We start from the raw sequence: 24,033 nt of genomic DNA, 5'->3' as shown, positions 1-24,033 counted from the left end.
CGGCCCCCAGGATGGTACGGACTGATTCTGGCCAGTGCATGGACACCAGCTTGTGCTCCCCCTGGAGGATCTGCCGCACGTTTTCAGTGCCTATGATGCGCACGGTCTGGGTTCCAAACAGATGCGTCTTGTAGATGTGTCCGTACTTACTGAGCTTCAGTTGCAGGAATTTACGTCTCTGTATCACCATCTGCAAGGTTTCTCCAATGAAAGGCAGCCCCATAGTGCCAGGGGGAAGCAGGTACTGGCAGCCAGGGTTTCTGCTGCTGTAACAGTACAGCTCCCACAGCTTGATTGCAGTGAGCAGCAGGAGGACTGGCAGCACCAGGGTGCACAGGGCACTGGTGAACAGGATGTACAGCAACATGGTATTGGCAAAGTGACAGTGGCTCCCCTCCATACCATGGTGCTACAGAGACGTAAAATCCTACAAGTGAAGCTCAGAAAGTACGGACACATCTACAAGACGCACATTTGTTTGGAACCCAGACCGTGTGCATCATGGATAGAGATGTCCCAAATAGTTCGCCGGCGAATAGTTCCCGGCGGACATAGCTTGTTCGCGGCGGCGGGCGAACATATGCGATGTTCGGTCTGCCCCCTATTCGCCATCATTGAGTAAACTTTGACCCTGTACCTCACAGTCAGCAGACACATTCCAGCCAATCAGCAGCAGACCCTCCCTCCCAGACCCTCCCACCTTCTGGACAGCATCCATTTTAGATTCATTCGGAAGCTGCATTCTTAGTGAGAGGAGGGACAGTGTAGCTGCTGCTGATTTAATAGGGAAATCGATAGCTAGGCTAGTGAATTCAGTGTCCACTACAGTCCTGAAGGACTCATCTGATCTCTGCTGTAAGGACAGCACCCCAAAAAGCCCTTTTTAGGGCTAGAACATCAGTCTGCTTTTATTTTATTTTTTCCTGTGTAATCTAATTGCAGTTGCCTGCCTGCCAGCGTGTGTGTCAGGCTCACAGCGTATACTGTGCCCACTTGCCCAGTGCCACCACTCATATCTGGTGTCACAATAGCTTGCATTTAAAAAAAAATAATAAAATCATATCTGGTGTAACAGTGGTGTACATTTAAAAAAACAAAACACTTTTTTGACTGTGAAATAATATCAGTCAGTTTCCTTCACACGTGTGCGTTTCAGGGCCTGCCAGGGCACAGTGTCACACCAGTGCAACTCATATCTGGTGTAACAGTAGTGTACATTTAAAAAAAATATACAATTTTGACTGTAATAGATTGAATAGCAGTTGTCTGCAAGCGTGTGTCAGGCCTACAGCGTCTACTCTGCCAACTTCTGCCAGTGCACAGTGCCACTCATATCTGGTGTCACAGTAGCTTGCACGCATAGTACAACTAAACTAATCTAAAAAAAAATGACAGGCAGAGAGAGGCAGGCCACCCCACAGGGGCCGTCGTGGTCATGGTGCTGTGATTCCCTTTGGCCCTAGAATAATGCCTAGTGTTCAGAGGCCACGTACCCTGAACTCGAAAAGTTCTGAGGACATAGTTGACTGGCTAACACAGGACACCCAATATTCTACAGCTTCCGCTCGGAACCTTGACGTACCATCCTCCTCCAGCTTAGCTTCGGGCACCTCTCAAGTTACCACTCGCCCGCCTGCCGCCATCACCAACACTAGCACCACAGCCGCTTCACTTGATCTGTCAGAGGAGTTATTTACACATCAGTTGGAAGAAATGAGTGATGCGCAACCATTATTGCCAGAGGATGTAGATAACAGGGATATGTCTCAGTCAGGCAGCATTACACACATGGACGTACGGTGTGATGATGATAATGTTGTATCCGCTGCTGCTTACTTTGCTGAGTTGTCAGATACAAGTGAAGCGGTTGATGATGACGATGTGTCCGTGGATGTCACGTGGGTGCCCACTAGAAGAGAAGAAGAACAGGGGGAAAGTTCAGATGGGGAGACAGAGAGGAGGAGGAGACGAGTTGGAATCAGGGGGAGGTCGTCGCAAGGAGCTAGTGGCACAGTCAGACAGCATGCATCGGCACCCGGGGTCAGCCAGACAGCACGCCAATCAACGCATGCTGTTGCCACCACTAGAATGCAGTCATTGCAGAGCTCAGCAGTGTGGCATTTATTTGTGTGTCTGCCTCTGACAACAGCGATGCCATTTGCAACCTGTGCCAAAAGAAACTGAGTCGTGGGAAGTCCAACACCCACCTAGGTACAACTGCTTTGCGAAGGCACATGATCGCACATCACAAACGCCTATGGGATCAACACATGAGTACAAGCAGCACACAAACTCAAAGCTGCCATCCTCCTCCTGGTCCAGCATCTTCAGCCACGTCAACCACTGCTATCCTCCTTGCCCCCTCTCAACCATCCGCCACTCCGTCTCTCGCCTTGAGCAGTTCCTGCTCATCTGCCCACAGTCAGGTGTCTCTCAAGGACATGTTTGAGTGTAAGAAGCCAATGTCACAAAGTCACCCCTTGCCCGGCGTCTGACAGCTGGCTTGTCTGAACTCTTAGCCCACCAGCTTTTACCATACAAGCTGGTGGAGTCTGAGGCGTTAAAAAAATTTGTAGCTATTGGGACACCGCAGTGGAAGGTACCCGGACGAAATTTCTTTGCACAAAAGGCAATCCCCAACCTGTACTCGATTGTGCAAAAGGAAGTAATGGCATGTCTGGCACACAGTGTTGGGACTAGGGTCCATCTGACCACTGATACCTGGTCTGCAAAGCACGGTCAGGGCAGGTATATCGCCTACACTGCGCATTGGGTAAACCTGCTGGCGGCTGCCAAGCATGGAATGCGTGGCTCTGCAGAGGAGTTGGTGGCACCGCCACGACTTGCAGGCAGGCCTGCTGCCACCTCCTCTACTCCTCCTACTCCATCCTCTTCCATAACCTCTTCGGCTGAGTCCTCTTCTGCTGCTGCGTCTTGCTCCACATCAACGGCACTTCCCCCAGCTCCCCAGGGGCTATTCCACATCCACGCCGTCTTGGGGTTGACTTGCCTGAAAGCAGAGATTCACACCGGACCAGCACTCCTGTCCTCCCTGAACGCACAGGTGGATCAGTGGCTGACTCCGCACCAACTGGAGATCGGCAAAGTGGTGTGTGACAACGGAAGCAATTTGTTGGCGGCATTGAATTTGGGCAAGTTGACACATGTGCCGTGCATGGCACATGTGTGTAATCTTATCGTACAACGCTTTGTGCATAAGTACCCAGGCTTACAGGACATCCTGAAGCAGGCCAGGAAGGTGTGTGGCCATTTCAGGCGTTCCTACACGGCCATGGCGCACTTTTCAGATATCCAGCCGCGAAACAACATGCCAGTGAGGCGCTTGATTTGCGACAGCACGACACGTTGGAATTCAACACTCCTAATGTTCGACCGCCTGCTCCAACAAGAAAAAGCCGTCAACGAGTATTTGTATGACCGGGGTGCTAGGACAGCCTCTGCGGAGCTGGGAATTTTTTTTGCCACATTACTGGACGCTCATGCGCAATGCCTGTAGGCTCATGCGTCCTTTTGAGGAGGTGACAAACCTAGTCAGTCGCACCAAAGGCACCATCAGCGACATCATACCCTTTGTTTTCTTCCTGGAGCGTGCCCTGCGAAGAGTGCTGGATCAGGCCGTAAATGAGCGTGAAGAGGGAGAGTTGTGGTCACCATCACCACCAGAAACAGCCTTATCAGCATCGCTTGCTGGACCTGCAGCAACACTGGAAGAGGATTGTGAGGAAGAGGAGTCAGAGGAGGAATGTGGCTTTGAGGAGGAGGAGGAAGACCAACCACAACAGGCATCCCAGGGTGCTCATTGTCACCTATCTAGTACCCGTGGTGTTGTACGTGGCTGGGGGGAAGAACATACCTTCAGTGAGATCACTGAGGACGAGGAACGGGACATGAGTAGCTCGGCATCCAACCTTGTGCAAATGGGGTCTTTCATGCTGTCAGGCCTGTTGAGGGACCCTCGTATAAAAAGGCTGAAGGAGAACGACCTGTACTGGGTGGCCACGCTACTAGACCCCCGGTATAATCAGAAAGTGCCTGAAATGTTACCAAATTACCGCAAGTCGGAAAGGATGCAGCAGTTCCAAAATAAATTAAAAAGTATGCTTTACACAGCGTATAAGGGTGATGTCACAGCACAACGGGAATCTAACAGGGGAAGAGGTGAAAGTAATCCTCCTCCTCCCACGACCACGCCGGCAAGGACAGGACGCTTTACAGATGTGTTGTTGATGGAGGACATGCAGAGCTTTTTAAATCCTACACATCGCCACAGCCCTTCGGGGTCCACCCTCAGAGAACGACTCGACCGACAGGTAGCAGACTACCTCGCCTTAACTGCAGATATCGACACTCTGAGGAGCGATGAACCCCTTGACTACTGGGTGTGCAGGCTTGACCTGTGGCCTGAGCTATCCTAATTTGCGATAGAACTTCTGGCCTACCCCGCTTCAAGTGTCCAGTCAGAAAGGAACTTCAGTGCAGCAGGAGGTATTTGCACTGAGAAGAGAAGTCGCCTAGGTCAAAAAAGTCTAGATTACCTCACCTTTATTAAGATGAATGAGGGATGGATCCCGAAGGGACTGACAGTGGGCGATACATTCGACTAAAAAAGGCCTGATGAGATGAGCTGCCTCGGGCTAAAAATGGTCCACACGCTGATATATTTTATCTTTGAATGCCGGATGACTTGCGTGACTTCTCCGCCACCAACTAGGGTTCAAGCCGCAATGTTTTAGGGCACTTTCTGCCTGGGAAACAAACATAAATTTTTCTGGCCGCTGCTACAGCAGCAGCTGCAACAATGCCTAATTTTTCAGGCATGTGTACATGCCTAATTTTTCCTTTCTGGCCTCCGGTGCTGCACTGTGGCTTCAAAAACCAAACAAAAAAAAAGGCACATACATGTGTCAATTCCCCTTCGTGATCGTTACCTTGTCGTGGTGAAGGGGCTTGCGTATCACAATGAAGCGACCACCTCTATGAGTGTGTTGGCAATGGCAATGTTGGCACACCCCAGATGATAAGGTCGTTGCTTCATTGTGAACAGACCAAAAGAGATCGGCTGGATAATTTTGCATAGAAAAAACATAAATTTTCTTTGTGATCATTTAAGGTGATCATTAAAGCCTACTAGGCCAACAATGGGCCCACACTGCAGAATCATTGTTTTCTGGGTCACTTAACTGTCACTGAACTACCTCAGCACGACCATAGGCTTTGTAAAACCCCCATCGCCTGCAATCTCCCAAACGTGTGCACGAGCACAGTCATAACTACACCAAGATTGACGCATAGAGGTATAAAATTTATGTCATGAGTGTGTCAACTATTGACGACTCTTTGCGGTTGTCTAAAATCTATTCCATACACGTCCCCTGATAGGGGACGTAACAGGGATTAAACTGATAAGAATAGAACTACATAACACACCACTCCTATCTGGTGGCACATTAGATTGCACGCGCAGTGCCCCAAATTTGAAGTAGGAGGACCGATCAAGTATCTTTTTCCATCTCCCGGTTCCTAAAATCAATGCCATATACACGTCCCCTATACGTAACAGGGATTAAACTGATAAGAATAGAACAACATAACACACCACTCCTATCTGGTGGCACATTAGATTACATGCGCAGTGCCCCAAATTTGAAGTAGGAGGACCGACCAAGCATCTTTTTCCATCTCCCGGTTCCTAAAATCGATGCCATATACACGTCCCCTGATAGGGGACGTAACAGGGATTAAATTGATAGGAATAGTACTACTTAACACACCTTATAATAACGCAGAGAGAGGCAACGCAGAGAGAGGAGTCTGAAGATGAGGAGTCAGAAGAGGAAGGTGGCTTTGAGGAGGTGGAAGACCAACCACAGCAGGCGTCCCAGGGGGGCTTGTTGTAACCTTTCGGGGACCCTTGATGTTGTACGTGGCTGGGTCGAGGAAGAGACCTTCAATGACATCAGTGAGGACAAGGAACGGGACATGGCTAGCTTGGTATCCAACCTTGTGCAAATGGGGAGTTTGCGGTTGTGCAAATGGACTGTTTGCGGTTGTTTGCGGTGCGTTAAACGGGGAGTTTGGTCTGTCACTGTGAAGCGGGCGTAACCCTTACACTACCTGATCGATACAAAGCACGTTATTCCAAACAATTTAGGAATGTTAGGTGATTTATGCCCTTTATGGATTAAAACCCGACTCTGCGTCAACTACGTAATTTTCCATGGGAGTTTTGCCATGGATACCCCTCTGGCATGCCACAGTCCAGGTGTTAGTCCCCTTGAAACAACTTTTCCATCACTATGGTGGCCAGAAAGAGTCCCTGTGGGTTTTAAAATTTGGCTGCCTATTGAAGTCTATGGCGGTTCGCCCGTTCGCGAACATTTGCGAAAATTCGCGTTCGCCGTTCGCGAACGGAAAATTTTATGTTCGCGACATCTCTAATCATGGACGCTGAAAACGTGGGGCAGATCCTCCTGGGGAGCACAAGCTGGTGTCCGTGCACTGGCCGGAATCAGTCCGTTCCATCCTGGGGGCCGACTGTCTCTTCACTCTGCATGACAGCCAACACAAACACATGAATAAATACATATATACATGTATATACTGTATTTATTAAAATTTACTTTACAGGGGCTCTGTAAATTATGACCAGGGGATCCGCTTCTACTAGGCTCCCTGCTCTGAACTCTGACAGGAATAAGCTGTACAGACAGAATAAGCAGAATAGGAGACTGGGCATGCCCTGCTCTTAGGCAGATGAGGAAAAGCAGCGCATGCACAGCTACACTACAGGCATGGACGAGCTTTCTCTACAGTTCCTTCATGTCGTGTGCAGCCATGGACGGATTTGATAGCATATATGAAAGGAGTGACTTTTAAAATTACCTTTATTAAATATTTAAGTGGGTATAGGTATGTATATACCGACAGTGAAAAAACTACACTTACTGAAATTACTCAGTGGGGGAGTAGTGACCCCCAAAAAAGAAAAACAAACATGGTGACAGGGTAAACACTCAGTTAATGGGTAAGGGGAGAGAGTTCTAACCCGATGGAATTGCAGGGTTAGAGAAAAGAACAAACTTCCCCTAGAGGCCCTAGAGGTCTGCTGTGCCCAGGGCAACCCCCTGATGGTGGAGGTTCCCTGTCCCCGAACCTAGTGCTATCCGGTCCCTTAAAATCCCTACATAAAAAATGCTCCAGGATGATATGGTGAAGAGTAAATGGTGCTCTTAATGGATGGGTGTCACCCTTACTCTCTTAAACCAACAGAATAATTAATACAAATCCCCGACGCGTTTCGCCTAATATTTATCAGGTTCATCAGGGGGTAAAGTAATGGATGGGTACTGTGTGATACAATTTATGGTACTTAGCTTTGCGGCCAGGTATATTTTTTGCCGGTTCCCAAGAGGAAGAAATAGGCCTCTTTATCCCGCTCAGGGTGCAAGCAGGGGAAATCAAGGTTTTCCCAACAGAAAATCCAGTTTTGCAGGTCCAGAGCTGACGGATTCAGCTGCAGGGCAGAGCGGGCTCAGGGCGCGTGGCTTCAGATAATAGAAAATACAGGCAGATCTGCTTAATGATATATATTAGGAAATTAACTTTTTTCCTGCCTCCCACACTGTAGTAGCAAATACATGGAGAGTGGCCAACCCCTTTAAGTACCGAATTCTGCCTGTTTTCTGGACTCTGACCTTCCGCTGCCTCACCTGACTTTAGACCGTTTACCATATTGCATGTATTCTGCCACTCCTGACCTTGGCATGTACCTGGCAACAGTTCTTCCTGACCCCCATGGGTCAGCTGTCAATCACACACAGACTACTCCTGGAGGCAGCAGCCTCTTGGTTCCCCTGCATCAAAGTCCAGATCCCTGTACAGAGATTAAAGGGTGAATTCCAGGGACTGCCAGCATAAAGCACTTTATTTAGTTTAGCGCAAAGTCAAATCGGTTGGGGGACACAGTGGTTCCACACCCACTGCCATAATACTTTCTCTGTATAAATTTGCTATCAACCTGCTTTGTTCAGGTTAACAACCGTTCAAATTTATTGGTGCATCACCAAGAAGCCAGTGAATAATCCTTAAGGGGTTTACCACTTGCAGGCAGCAAGCTGAATAAAGAGACTCTGTATGGCAACCAAAACCAAAGTGCTGTAGAGATGGCAGATAAGTGTTACAAAAGGTCTTACTTACCATTGCAGGGCAGGAAATTGAAACCAGCCAGACCCTAGAATTACATAGGTGCTGCCATTCTGGAAAAAAACTAAATCAGCACTACAGCCACCACTACAGCTCCACAGGCTGAATAAAATGGTTTCCAGCCCCAGAACACTTTGGGGAAACTTCAGAATACAGTTTATTTGGGAGATTGCAACCTTGCAATACAGTCTACTTGGGGAGCCTCACAGCTCAGTTGCTTAATGGACTGAGCCCTACTATGATGTCACCGGCAACAGTGCTACTATAGAAAAACTCATGGCAATGCAATCTGAAATTTGAAACAGAAATATTGAATTCTGTAAAAGACTATATCAGCCATGTCTGACAAGGGGGATAGTGAGCAGCTCCGCCACAGCGGGTCTACAGTCTACAATTGCAGCAACATATATCATACCTCTATCTATGTCGCACTACTTATGAGAGAATATGAAAAGAAACTGCTTTCTATGTTCTGGTTGTATCCATTTTCTACAGAGCAAAAGTGGAAATATTCACTGGCCAACTAGAGTGTGCAGCAATGAGAGAAGTAAAGTTCTGGCCCCATTTAGAGAGAGAGAATGTGGAGCAGATTCTTGAAAGACTATGTACAACTCTTGAAACAAGGACTATGTATGAGTTAAAGATGCAGAAAAAAAAAACAATAACACAGTGAGTCCCTCTGTGACTTAGCTTTTTTGTTACAAGAGCCCCTGAAGGTCATCATACAAGTGGACTCGTGTAAAGCAGATAATATGGATAAAAACCTGAGAGAGCAGTTCATAAGTGTTGGAACAAAACGCCTGAAAGGAAAGTTAAAGATGATGTCTGCAGAACATCCAGAATGCTCATTATGGGAATTGGCCATCAGAAACCTGGGGATGAGCCCCAAGCCAGTGTAAGCCATGTACCGGTGTGGGCTCCCCAGGATACAGCGAAGTCACGAACGAGGAAAGCAACTCCAACACCAGTTTTTGCCTAAACAGTATTTTACTTAAACATAGTAATAAGTACCAAAAATGCTGGTAACACACAACTAAATTTACATAAACCCAGCCAGAAGGCTGAGACGCTTGTGCTGACCAATCTTATTATACTCTATAGTATCCCCCCTCCAATAACTGGTCATGTAACATGTGCCTTATTGTTTCTTCTGAGTTAATGCCAGTCTGGCTTGAGTTTGTGATGCAGCTTTTCAGCTCTCCGGTGTGAACTGTAACTTTAACTGTGAAGTCCTTGTAGTGAACAGTTAACTATCCTTGTGGCCTGACACAAACAGAAACCCTAACTATCTAACTGCAGGCCTGGTCTCAGTCTCCAAGATTCTAGGCGCCAACACTGTAATGAGGTGCGTGCGCGATCAGTCTTACCGACCTGGGTCTGCTCTGCATCAGCTGCTGACTGTGAATCGAACAAAGGCTTCTGCAACAAGCATACGGTACCGCAGATTATGTTGCTTTGCTCCACAGCTCTCATCAGCTTTCCTGGCAGAAATTCTCCTTCCTCTAGACAGGATCAGGGTCTTGGACACGATCAGCTTCACTTGGCTGTAGCTCTGGTCACAGAAGGATGCTCCCACACCTGGATGTCGATGGATTCTCTCCTCACACAGGTCCTCAGTCTCGCTCAGCATCACTCTAAGATGGAGAATCCTTAACTTCCTTTCCAGGCTTGTAACTCCACCCCTGAGAGAGTTTTTTCTAACATCAGATGAATCCAGGAATGCAGCCTTTTTTAGGGTACTTTCACACTAGCGTTTAAGTTTTCCGGTATTAAGTTACGTCATAGGGGCTCAATACCGGAAAAAAAAACGCTTCAGTTTTGTCCTCAATCATTGTCAATAGGGACAAAATTTAACTGAATTGAACAGAACGGATTGCTCCAAAATGCATTCTGTTGCGTTCCCAGACTGGAGTGCAAACCGCAACATGCTGCAGTTTGCTTTCCGTACTGGGATATGGAGCAAGATGGATTCAGCACGACCAGCAATGCAAGTCAATTGAGTTAATGCCGGATCTGTCTGGGCAATGTTAAACATATGTTAACCATCTCAGCCCCCCTAGCTTAAACACCCTTAATGACCAGGCCACTTTTTACACTTCTGACCTACAGTACTTTCACCGTTTATTGCTCGGTCATGCAACTTACCACCCAAATGAATTTTACCTTCTTTTCTTCTCACTAATAGAGCTTTCATTTGGTGGTATTTCATTGCTGCTGACATTTTTACTTTTTTTGTTATTAATCGAAATTTAACGTTTTTTTTGCAAAAAAATGACATTTTTCACTTTCAGTTGTAAAATTTTGCAAAAAAAACGACATCCATATATAAATTTTTCTCTAAATGTATTGCTCTACATGTCTTTGATAAAAAAAAAAATGTTTGGGTAAAAAAAAAATGGTTTGGATAAAACTATGGTACAAAAATGTGAATTTCCGCTTTTTGAAGCAGCTCTGACTTTCTGAGCACCTGTCATGTTTCCTGAGGTTCTACAATGGCCAGACAATACAAACACCCCACAAATGACCCAATTTCGGAAAGTGGACACCCTAAGGTATTCGCTGATGGGCATAGTGAGTTCATAGAACTCTTTATTTTTTGTCACAAGTTAGCGGAAAATGATGATTTTTTTAATTTATTTTTTCTTACAAAGTCTCATATTCCACTAACTTGTGACAAAAAATAAAAACTTCTATGAACTCACTATGCGCATCAGCGAATACCTTGGGGTGTCTTCTTTCCAAAATGGGGTCACTTGTGGGGTAGTTATACTGCCCTGGGATTCTAGGGGCCCTAATGCGTGGTAAGTAGTTTGAAATCAGAATCTGTAAAAAATGGCCGGTGAAATCCTAAAGGTGCTCTTTGGAATGTGGCCCCCTTTGCCCACCTAGGCTGCAAAAAAAAGTGTCACACATGTGGTATGTCCGTACTCAGGAGAAGTTGGGCAATGTGTTTTGGGGTGTCATTTTACATATACCCATGCTGGGTGAGAGAAATATCTCGGCAAAAGACAACTTTTCCAATTTTTTTTATACAAAGTTGGCATTTGACCAAGATATTTATCTCACCCAGCTGGGTATATGGTAAAATGACACCCCAAAACACATTCCCCAACTTCTCCTGAGTACGGCGATACCACATGTGTGACACTTTTTTGCAGCCTAGATGCGCAAAGGTGCCCAAATTCCTTTTAGGAGGGCATTTTTAGACATTTGGATCCCAGACTTCTTCTCACGCTTTAGGGCCCCTAAAAAGCCAGGGCAGTATAAATACCCCACATGTGACCCCATTTTGGAAATAAGACACCCCAAGGTATTCAATGAGGGGCATGGTGAGTTCATAGAAAAAAAAATTTTTTGGCACAAGTTAGCGGAAATAGATTTTTTGGGGTTTTTTCTCACAAAGTCTCCCTTTCCGCTAACTTGAGACAAAAATTTCAATCTTTCATGGACTCAATATGCCGCTCAGCGAATACCTTGGGGTGTCTTCTTTCCAAAATGGTGTTATTTGTGGGGTGTTTGTACTGCCCTGGCATTTGAGGGTCTCCGCAATCATTACATGTATGGCCAGCATTAGGAGTTTCTGCTATTCTCCTTATATTGAGCATACGGGTAATGAGATTTATTTTTTTCGTTCAGCCTCTGGGCTGAAAGAAAAAATGAACGGCACAGATTTCTTCATTCGCATCGATCAATGTGGATGAAAAAATCTCTGCCCCCCCAAAAAAAAGGAGGGGAAAGGCGTCTGCCAGGACATAGGAGCTCCGCCCAACATCCATGCCCACTTAGCCCGTATGCCCTGGCAAACCAGATTTATCCATTCACATCTATCGATGTGGATGAATAAATCATTGCCAGGATTTTTTATTTTTTTTTATATATACAAAGTGTTTGCCAAAGCATATGAACACAGCCGCCTCCTCAGCTCATATGCCTCGGCAAACGTATCTTTTACTGCAGAGGAGAAATCTCGCAGCGCCGCATACACCGACTTGTGTGTAATCTGACAGCAGTGCAATGCTTCTGTCAGAATGCACATCAGTGCTGCAGCTAGTCGATCGGTTGGTCCACCTGGAAGGTAAAAAAAAAACAAAACAAAAAAGAAAAAACCAGGCCGCAACGCAATAAATTTTATTAACTTTATAATAAATTTCAGTTCAAAAAGTTAAAAAAAAGTTTATACTTTTTTGCTTACTGGTGTTTTTTTTTTTTTGTTTTTTTACCTTTTATAGGACAAACCTCTCCTTCCCCATGGGACAATGTGCAAAGCGCAAATCGCCCAAAGATGTGGCGAAGTACGTTATGCACTTTATCCCAGGTGAAAGGAGAGGTTTGCAGCAGCTGTGAGTAAAAGGGCCCTAATAGCCCTGTGTGCCTGTCCTGTGAGATGCAATCGCTATGCTAAGTGTACCTGTGTGTGGTACTTCCGGAAACACTCTCCAAAGCATAGGGCAGGGTGGTCAGGACAGTCAGGACAGAAATAGCGGGTGTCACGCCTTATTCCACTCCTGCTACAGACACAACATCTTTTTCGGGGTGACGGTTGGGTTGAGGTACCAGGAACGACACTGGGGAAATGTCGCTCGTGTAGACGGCTAACTACACTGGTGGATGGGGCCACGGAACCTTCTGGATACAGGAGCTTCTCGATGATCTCTTCCTGGAATTTGAGGAAGGATCTTGTTCTCCCAGCCTTACTGTAGAGAACAAAACTATTATATGCAGCCAATTGAATTAAATATACAGACACCTTCTTATACCAGCGTTTGTTGCGTCGGGAAACTAAATACTGAGACAACATCTGGTCATTGAAGTCCACCCGTCCCATGAGCGCATTATGGTCGTGGACACAGAGGGGCTTTTCAATGACACGGGTTGCTCGCTCAATTTGTATTGTCGTGTCTGCGTGAATGGAGGAGAGCATGTAAACGTCACGCTTGTCTCTCCATTTCACCGCGAGCAGTTCTTCGTTACACAAGGCAGCCCTCTCCCCCCTTGCAAGACGGGTGGTAACGAGCCGTTGGGGGGAAGCCCACGCGACTAGTTCGCGCGGTGCCACAGCAGCCAATCTGTTCTAGGAACAAATGCCTGAAGAGGGCCACACTTGTGTAGAAATTGTCCACATAAAGATGGTACCCCCTTGCCAAATAAGGGTGACACCAAGTCCCAGACTGTCTTCCCACTGCTCCCCAGGTAGTCAGGGCAACCGACCGGCTCCAGGGTCTGATCTTTTTCCCTCATAGATCTGAAATTTGGGGTATAGCCTGTGGCCCTTTCACAGAGCTTAGACAATTTGACCCCATACCGGGCGCGCTTGCTTGGATGTATGGTTTGAAGCCAAGGCGCCCGGGTAAAATGTATATGGGGACTCGTCTACGCAGATGTTTGGCTCTGGGGTATACAAATCTGCAAATTTCTGTTGAAGTGTCTATGAGGGGGCCGAATTTTGTGAGCCGGTCAAAAGCTGGGTGGCCTCTGGACGGGAGGTGGTATTGTCGCTAAAGTGCAGGAAACGCAGGATGGCCTCAAATCGTGGCCCTGGACATAGCATGGCAAGAGAACATGGGCATGTGATGAATCGGGTTCGTGTGGACAATATGACCGCAATTCATGCTTTTTTAGTTAGACCCATGTTGAGGAGAAGGCCCAGAAAAATTTTAATTTTGGAAACTTGGACTGGTTTCCACCGGAAAGGCTGGGCATAAAAGCTTCCCGGGTTGGCGGATATAAATTGAGTGGCATACCGATTTGTTTCTGCCACGACTAAGTCCAAGGAGCTCCGCAGTCAGAACACGTCAAAAAATCCCAGGGCCGAACCGATCTGAGCTGTCTCAACCCGAACTCCAGACTGGGCGGTGAAAGGGGGAACTAATGGTTCGGCTGAAGTTGGTGACTGCCAATCAGGATTTGCCAGCACCTCAGGGACTCTAGGGGGGTCTACGGGCCTGTCTGTGCGGTGGTTGCGACGGGGCAACTACTGCACGTGCCACCGTACCAGCTTCAACTGCCCTTCTGGTGCTCGCCACTTCACCATGTTGTACGGCAGTGCTGGTACTAGGTCCAGGGAGGGCCACCCCTGCTGGTGTATGCCTCACCATGTGATCCGACAGCGCCAGCCCCACTCTGCTGCTCTTGAAGCGGATCCTGCGCAACCTGTGGTCTAGCGACACGGGGCCGGGTACGCCTGGTGGTATCAGGGACCTCAACCTCCTCGTCCGAACTTTGGGTCAGACTGCCATTGCTTTCTACAGGTTCATATTCTGACCCGCTAGATTCGTCAGATGAGGGTTCCCATTCCTCATTCGACTGGGTCAGAATCCTGTAGGCCTCTTCAGAAGAATACCCCCTGTTTGACATTTGGATTACTAAATTTAGGGGTATTCCCTGAGACTACCCAAGAAAAAAAGCAAGCCTGTCTTACAAAGTGGGAGGCTAGCGAAGTACACGGAGGCCGCTGCGATGATAAAAAATATCAAAACTGATTTTTTTATCGCCGCAGGAGCTTGGAAAGGGATTATGCAGTGATCAAAAAAATATATATTTTTTGTCACTGCGGCGGGGCGGGTATGGGTGAACGCAGGTGTGGGCGACCGATCAGGCCTGATCGGGCAAACACTGCGTTTTGGGTGGAGGGCGAGCTAAGGTGACACTAATACAATTATAGATCTGACTGTGATCAGTTTTGATCACTTACAGATACTATAAAAGTACAAATGCTGATTAGCAATACGCTAATCAGCGAATCAGTGACTGCGGTGCGGTGGGCTGGGCGCTAACTGACGCTAAACTACCTACCAAAGGGACCTAAACTATCCTAAAACCTAACAGTCAATACCAGTGAAAAAAAAAAAGTGATCAGTTTACACTGATCACTTTTTTCCTTTCACTAGGTGATTGACAGGGGTGATCAAGGGGTTAATTCGGGTGATGGGGGTGATCTGGGGCTAAGGTGTAGTGTTTGGTGCTACTCACTGTGATGTCTGCTCCTCTGCTGGAACCAACCGACGACAAGGACCAGCAGAGGAGCAGACAAGCCATTTAACACATCATATTTACTAATATAATGTGTTATCTGGCTTTTGATTTTTTGAAAATCGCCAGGCCTGCCAGCCCGATCATTGGCTGGGCAGGCTGGTGACGAATACTTCTTTAACTTTTGCCGGCCCCGCGATGCGCATGCGCGGGCCGGCTTTGAGCGAAATCTCGCGTCTCGCGAGATGACGCATATATGCGTGACTGTGCGCAGGGCTGCCGCCTCCGGAACGCGATCCTGCGTTAGGCGGTCCGGAGGCGGTTAAAGATAATAAAACCGGATCCGTTCATAACGGATGCAGACAGTTGTATTATCAATAACGGAAGCGTTTTTGCTGGACCCTGCCAGATCCAGCAAAAACGCTAGTGTGAAAGTAGCCTTAGCTATGCTTAGGAAACAGTGGCATCTTGTGGCCAAACAGCAGAATGTCAGTCCGGATCATTTAACTACATTTACATAAACAGTGTTCACACAATGAGAGCCGTTTCCCCATCTCACACCAGAACCTACCAAGGCTGCTGTTGGCAGTTCTGGGAATATCAGGGCCATTTGTCCTGTGCCTTCTGGGACCAATCGCATTGCTACTCAGAGTGCACAAGCTCAAGTTCCAGATGCAGTGACTGACTGAAACCCGCGCGAGTAGGTACGCAATTGCAGTCACCATAGTGATGGATCATGTGACGGACCATGTGATGAACGTAAGTGACGTTATCAAAGGTCCTATTCCTCACAAAAGAAAACAGAAGAGATGCCAGCTGCGCGAACAAGTGGACTAAGGTGAGTTAAATTTATTTTTATTTTTTTTTAACACCTCCAGCCCTATTGTACTATGCATTCTGTATTCAGAATGCTATTATTTTCCCTTATAACCATGTTATAAGGGAAATAATACAATCTACACAACCTTGAACCCAAACCTGAACTTCTGTGAAGAAGTCCGGGTTCGGGTCTGGGTACCACATTCACTTTTTTATCACGCGCGTGCAAAACGCATTGCACCTGCGCGATAAAAACTGAACAACGGAACGCAATCGCAGTCAAAACTGACTGCAATTGCGTACCTACTCGCGCGGGTTTGCCGCAATGCACTTAGAATGAATATGCTAAGAAGTTATGTGAAAATGTTGGATGCCCTGCATGGGTTCCTGCTAACAGCTTCACACCCTGCACTAAGGTAATTAATCAGACCATCAGTGTGCTGTCTACTCAGCAGAAATGTGCTAATGCCAAATGGGAGATCTGCCATGTCCACATTAGAGATGCACATCCAGTACTCCTGCAGCCTGCTACAGAGACCTTGCTGTGGTGATGTTCTCATCCAGACATTTAAGACTAAGGCGGTCAGTACCTCTCAACTTTTCTGAAACTGGATCATATCAGTGTGAAATTAAATATGTAGTACTCTCTTTTGCCCAGCTGTCACAGGTTAAACCGTTCAACTGTCACCCAACGGTCTTTTACAAATATAGAGCACCAAAGAGAGATTCAAGCTATGTCATGGCAGTCAAAAAATCCTGTTCGGCATATGACCACACCTGCTAAACAAATTGATAAGTGTTCCTGAAGTTCCGGAAGTTAATATCACCAGGGCTTCAGTAAATATTGCAAAAAACAGCATGATTAAGCAGACCATCCAGACTAACTCTCACTCCCCAATCAAAAAGAGAGACTGGACGATACCATCAGCCATGTAGTGCACCAGTCTGTCAAGGAAATAATACAGGAGATTAAAGACGACAAAGTCATTTGGTACTTTGGTCCTCATCAAGAAGGATTGCAATATTTGGTTCTGTGTGCACTATAGGAAGATAAAAAGCCTTACCCACAAAGATGCCTAGCCTCTTCAATGTATAGAAAGGTCCTTGATTGCAACATGGGTCAGCTACTTATTTCTCCACCTTGGAATTGATGAGTGGGTACTGGCAAATACCTATGGCCCCAGAAGATCATAACAAGATGGCATTCACCACCCCATTTGGGCTATTTCAATTCAACTATATGGCCTTCCGCAGGCTTATGGAATGTTTGATATGAGACCATCTTGCTATACTTAGATTATGTCATCATATCTCTAAGTCCTACTAAGACCACCTACAACATCTGGCTGAGGTGTTCCAGGTCCAAATCAAGCACGACCTTTAAGTCAAGCCACTGGATGATCCCTCAAGTCAAGTACTTGGGACATTTTGTGCTCTGAAGGAGTGATACCTGATTGGAGTTAATTACCGTTGTCCAGAGATGGCTACCACCAATACAATGCAGAGTGAAAACTTTTCCCGGATTCACAGGATTACTGATGCTTCATACTGTACTTTGCCCAGAAGTGGGTGAGTGAACATGAGACATTTGGCTGATGCCAATGAGAACGTGGAAGCTAGAATGAAGGAAGCCTGCAAAAAGAAACGAATGGACCATGACCTACATGCTGGAGCTGAACCTTTCCAGGTTGGTGATCATGTTTTGTCTCAAAAACAACTAAGGATCAGCAGACAGTAAGTGGAAGAAGGAGCTTTACACCATCTAAATCATTCCGTATCCTAGCACAGACAAGACTGTAGGAGAAGGCCGGGAATCCCAGTGGTTAATCACAATAGACTCAAGCTGTGATTCAAAAGAGTTGTTCATGAGTAGCCTGCAAGATTTGAGAAATTTCTTGATGGTAAAGAAACCCTCAGTCACTGAACAAAAAACCGTCATCACCAGACAAAGGCAGCTGCCTGAGTTCAATCCTTAAATTGGCTCTTTGGGCCCTTGATATCCTTCATCATCCTGAAAGTGTTCCTTATCAAGGTGTGATTCAGATAATCTTTCAGCTGGATTCTTCAGTCAGCCAAGAGGAACAAATAAATGTACTCAGGATAGGTCATCATTAACATATCAGCGAGGTACTGAGTCCCAGCAATCCCCCTTCCCGATCAGCAGATTCAGGGAGCTGCGGCACTCACCCGGGGCTCTGGTGAGTGTTCCGGGTTCCCAGAAACTTACCAAGCACAGCACCGTACATCAATTTATAGCAGATGTGCTTGGTATTGTAGCTCAGACCCATTCCACTTCAATGGGCTGAACTGCAACTACTCCACATGACCGATGGACGGTGATGTCTTAAGGCTAGGAAGAGGCTGCGGTGCTCACAGAGTACCCAGTCTCTTCAAACAGCTGATCAGTGGAGGTCCCATGAGTCAGACCCCCACCAATCTGATATTGATGACCTATACTGAGGATAGGTCATCAATATAAATTCCTGGATAACCCCTTTAAGGGGATAATAAGCCCAAGAACCAGGACAGATTTTTATCCACTGGAAGTAAATGAGAAGTGTTAAGTGATACAGAAAGAAGTTTTACACAAGTTTTAAGCTGCTAGGCTCTAACGAATCCTGTTATTCATGAGCTTATGGCTTTTTCCACCCCCCACCCGCCCTAATACTCACTGACATTCCAACTGAATTAGCAGCAGGGGGTGGAGAAAGCCAAGAGCTCATGAATATTCAGGACTCATCATTATGCCTTGGAGCTGTTCAGTACAAGATCTGAGCATACCAGCTGGGTCAGTTAAAGAAAGTGACCCAGTATTTTACTAAGGGGATCAGTTACTAGTTTATGTTGCCCATAAAACTGGTGACAAATTCCCTTTAATAGCTGAAACACGCCTTTAATTCAATGTAATTATAAACTTGGTTACTGGCACAATACATACTAGGCTCTTGGCACTTTCATCTTGATAGCAAGTATGCTGTATGTAGTTTGCACCAGATGTCTGATATTTTTCATTTGGACCTTCAAGAAGTTCCACTGCTCGCATCAATGTCATAGGAGTTCCATCAAAATCATCTCGGGAATCCATCCTGCAGTAACACAAATAAACACATAGTAGTTGAAAGTGTTTTGACACAGAACACTTACAGCAGAGTTGGCTAGAATTTCTGCTTCCACAACTGGCCTTACAGCAGTGTTCCCCAGCCACTGCATATGACAGGTACTATAACCTGCGGTCAACCATGAATAGCTGAGATGGGAATTACCACTTTAAACCAAAGTTACCAAGTTACTTTTTTACAATCTTCTTAGAATGCAGAATACTTCCGTAAAATCCACAAAAAGTTTAACAAATGTTCCTTTGATGATATTTAGAAAGCGTAAGAGTAGAGTATAGCACAAAAGGAAATAGAAGAATAATGACAAAATGAGTAATTTCCACTGTACATTGCCATGAAGTAGATAATCTCCGCTCACACTAACCTGGATGGTAGCTGCATGCCTGCATAGTTTTCATTTCTCTGGAGTGTGTTCTGAAATTGCTGTTGTGTCTGCCGATGTGTAGCAGAGATAGAAGATGGTGTACGTGTTGGTGGAACACTTGTTTGCTTCCATTGTTGTCCACTTTGATGACTGTAGAAACTTGAGTTATGGACCCCTCCCCTTCCAGACCGTTGCTGCTGAGAATACTGGTTCTGGGCAATTATAAAGGTTCTGGCGTCTCAATGTGCCCTCATATTTGGACCGGTGAGGTCAGGCTCACTTCGACTGCTCTTCAGTGTTTGCATGTAGTTGTAATCATTTCCGGGACTAATCGGACTTCCCAAGGATATATATTGCTGTCGGCCCCAATTGTCAAATTGACTTTGGGAGCTAAAACGCTTGTTTTCCTTCTTTAGAGTCCCGTTGTACTGAGGCTTCACAAAAGTAAGGGAAGAAAGAGAGATGATAGTTGACTAAAGAAGACAAAACAAACTAAGTAACGAAAATACAATAGAATTTCAAATTTTCAAAATCCCTAATCACAATGGTATATTACAATGTAGCTGCACAATATACACATTTTTCTTTTACAGACTAAGGTTTTCTAATGAGATCAATGAAGCAAAATATTGGAAAGTTTTAAAACAATGGGGCACATTTATTAAGACCGGCATTTTAGATGGCAGTCTTAATGAAGGCCCTGTGCTGGTGGTGGATCTGCCTAAGTTATGAAGAAGCGCAGGCTTCTGAGCCACCTTACATTTAGACCATTTTCTACACCTAAAGCAAGAAAATGGTAAATGAGATGGGCCTTCCGGCCCGTCCCCTTCCCAGGCTACGCCCACAATTTGGGACCTGGCATGAGCAGGACAAAGTCGCAGATAGTGGCGGAACTAACCGTTGCGTCGCCATCTGCGCCTGAAATACACCTAATTTAGGCGTATTTCAGTATAGTAAATGACCCCTAATGTTTCTTGCAAATTTTAAAATATACTCTAGTGGTACACTATACGTTTAATCTTGCAAAGTATGGTTATAAACGAATAAAAAAAAGGAAAGGATGAAATTAGAGTTACATTTCATGTTTTTAGAGTACCTCTTTTAGTGGATATGCACCCTAAAGAAAAGCATTTTGAAAGCTATGTATTACCACCTATAAGCAGGTATTGAAATGCTGATATCTCCAAATGACTTTTTATTTTATTATTACCATACAGATTTATAGCCCTTACCTGCCTGTCAGGCAGAGGACTCCAGTGAGAGATGTTTCTGCAGTTGATATACAGATGTTTGTTTCCTTATCTCTCCTTGACTCGAGTTATCAAGATGACCAGCTTTCATATTAAAAAAAAGAAGGTTCTCAAACCCGTTCATCCTGCACCTCAAATTTTGGAATATATCAAGCCAATAGGAAGGTAAGGAAGGAACACTTGTTAAAAAAAGAGAAAAGGTAAATAAGAAGGACCTACACGGGAGACGGGAGGAGGTAGGGGTGGGCGCACTGCAACCACCGATGAAAATTAACGTCTAATACAAATACAGGAGGCGGTGCCGAGCCTATAAGACAGGATTAACTGCTGCCGCTTGATACGCAGCTCCTTGTCAGAGGCAGGGTGACGGCTAAGTTATCTGCGCCGACACACGCGCCTCCTGTATTAAACGTTAATTATCATTGGTGGCAACCGTGCACCCTCCCCAGTATTAAAATCATTGGTGGCGCAGTGCGCCCCCCTCCCCTACCTCCCAGTATTAAAATCATTGGTGGCAGTGGCAGCTTTTGATCGGAGCTCCGATCGGTTACCATGGCAGCCAGGATCCTACTGAAGCCCTGGCTGCCATGGTAGCTCCCTGCTTCTGTGTGCACAAAGACAGAGCAGCAGGGAGGTGTGAATTCCTATTTCACCCCAATAGAGCTCTATAAGGCAGAATAGACAAGGGATTAAAAGATCCGCAGTACTAGCCCCTAAGGGGGGGGGGGGGGGAAATAGTTATTAAAGTAAAAAGTTTTAAAAAAAGTTGCAAAAAAAACCCCACCAAAATATTAAGTATAAATCACCTCCCATTCCCAATTTTACATATAAAAATATATAAACATAAATAAACATATCACATATTGCCACGTCCGAAAAGAGTCCAAACTATTTAAATATTTAAAAAAATCTCCTATGTGGTGAAAATTGCACAGAATATCGTTATAAGTTATTGGCTATCGGCCTGAAAGTTCACAGGTTATCGCTATCGGCTCTAAAAAAAATCAATATCAGTCAATCCCTAGATGAAAGTCATCATTACACCGGCCTGGCTATTTACTGTACCCACTTTGCCCCAATGACATATGTCAAGGCACAAGAAGGATCAGCAATTTGGGTTTAACATTGTTCATAGGTGAGATAAACTGCTAGGAGGAATGTAACAGATTATTCCTTCCTACCCATTGGGAACACATGCCAAGCTAAGCGTGCATGAGTGTGTGGGGGAAGTTGGATGGGTAGTTGTATAAGGTGATATCTGCAGCTTTGCAAGATGAAACAAAGTGCAGCTGTTACATGCCTTACTTATTAGATTATAGAAAATAGCCGTAAGAAAAGCAGAAGCCTTTTTCTATTTAGCAGCCTATTTAGCATGTGCTAAAAGATAGTACTATGAGAAGCAGGAAGGAGGGGAGCAGCACACACACACAGAGGATAGGTCACTTGTGATGCACCATGCACGTCCACATTCCAACAGTACAACTGGTGAGACACTGCATACACCATTATGAATGAGGAATGGATTTATTTCAGGGTCTGATGTGGTATACCCCTGGAAATGAACAGTGTACGAGGTATAATGTGATGAAAAAATTAATCAAGCCAGAAAGGATGCAATATGAACAATCACAATACATTAATAAGTGCCTTTCATTAACTTTCTCTACATGATGAATGCCAGTTTACAGAAGTAAGCCAACCCCTTTAAATAGTTGTTGAGGATTGGGACCTAAGGCAAGCGCAAACCGGTATTAGATGATATAGCCGACAAAGTCTATTAATCAGTGTCGGTTCTAAGTTTGTAAATCATATGAATTTGTGGGAAACTCAGGCAAGAGATACTCATTATCTAGTGGGTTAAGCCTGATAGAGGTTCATCCGAGACCATAATACGTATTACATTTTTCCACAAAAGGTAAATACCTATATCACCCTCTGAATCCGTACTTAGATCTCTTGCCTTGCAATTACCTTGCTTCTCCACTCAACAAATTATTTATTATGTAAAACCCTCAGTAAGTTCAGGGTAGCCCCATAAGTACATGTGTTTTTGACAACAAGAAGGACAGGCCAAATTCCTGCCTAGTAGCTTCCAGGTTGCTATAGTATGCCCAACTAACAAGCTTTTCTTGAGCAATGGAGGTAAAGAAGAGTATTTTGTATGCAGTAAAGAGGAAAGGCTCCATGGGTAGACTAGATTGGTCTGTAATATATTGTTTGGAACAATGGCTGGGACCCATTCATCCAGTCAAAGCAGTGTCTGAAGTGCCTGCCAATTTATAGTTTCTAATATCCAGAATTTTAAATCCTCCCTCCTCTCGTAGAAGTTGTAATTTCTGTAGTGAGATCTGGGAGCCATGTGTCAACCATATAAAATATCTAAACGCTGACTCTAAAGTTTGAATATCAGTGTGTTTAAGCAGCAGGGGAATGGTTTGCATAGAGTAAAGTAGCCTAGAGAATCTTACCATCTTAGATCAGATTAGCAGCGCCCCTTCATACCATCTGAATCAATGATGGATTTCAACTTGTAAATGGACTCAATGTTTTTTACTGTATTTATTCCAACAGAGTAAGGAAGATGGTGCAATTTTAACTGTAATTCGTGATGATTCCAAATAATTGTAAACGTTACAATTGTCACTTCTTACATTTTTTACATTTATTTTCCATTACAACCGTTGCTTTGGCAATTTGGAACATGGGTAAGCTTATTAGTTTGTTGTTTTTTATTGCTTATTTATTTTTATTGTGGGGAAAAGGGAGGTTATTTGAATTTTTATAAATTTCTTATTATTTTGACAAACTTTTTTTTCACTTTCTTTAAAAATGTATTTAGTCCCCCAAGGGCCTAACAACATGCATATCTCCATTTCTATTTAGCAATGGGATTTAATACATTGCCAAATAGCAAATTCAATGTAGTGCAGTCACCTACAGACCTATGTTGCAATATACCTGTAAAAGGTCTGGTAGTCTCCAGCGAGCTCAGACTTTTCAAAACAAACAAAAGACTCCCCCATTCGCCATATGGGTAAGCCATTCCAGGCATGGACGTGCAGTGCTTCCAGTTTTTCAGCTCTCAGATGCCATGCCCACATTTGACCACAGCCTCTGAGGGGTTAAATGTCTGCGATCAGTGTTATCACCAATCGCAGACATTAGCCTCAAATTCAGGGCCAGATTGCTCATCTGGCAATTCTGGCAAATTCAAGATGGGCTGGTGCTGTGATGTGGCGAAGTTGGAACTCAGGCTGCAGGCCAGAAGAGTCATGTAGCCTGGACCCAGGTG

General features: G+C 45.2%; 1 protein-coding gene across 1 annotated transcript in view; it reads right to left on the bottom strand.

Annotated features, from left to right (window-relative positions):
- PKP1 (plakophilin 1) overlaps positions 1-24,033 on the bottom strand; it is a 234,051-nt gene that overhangs the window by 135,796 nt on the left and 74,222 nt on the right. Inside the window, 4 exon segments of the mRNA XM_040424148.1 lie at positions 18,950-19,097; positions 19,492-19,710; positions 19,712-19,739; positions 19,742-19,925. Coding sequence (XP_040280082.1) covers positions 18,950-19,097; positions 19,492-19,710; positions 19,712-19,739; positions 19,742-19,925 — 579 coding nt within the window.

This window comes from Bufo bufo, chromosome 3, assembly GCF_905171765.1.
Source record: "Bufo bufo chromosome 3, aBufBuf1.1, whole genome shotgun sequence".
NCBI lineage: Eukaryota > Metazoa > Chordata > Amphibia > Anura > Bufonidae > Bufo > Bufo bufo.
The sequence above is the reverse complement of the archived record's forward strand: the minus strand, read 5'-3'. Positions and strand labels throughout refer to the sequence as shown.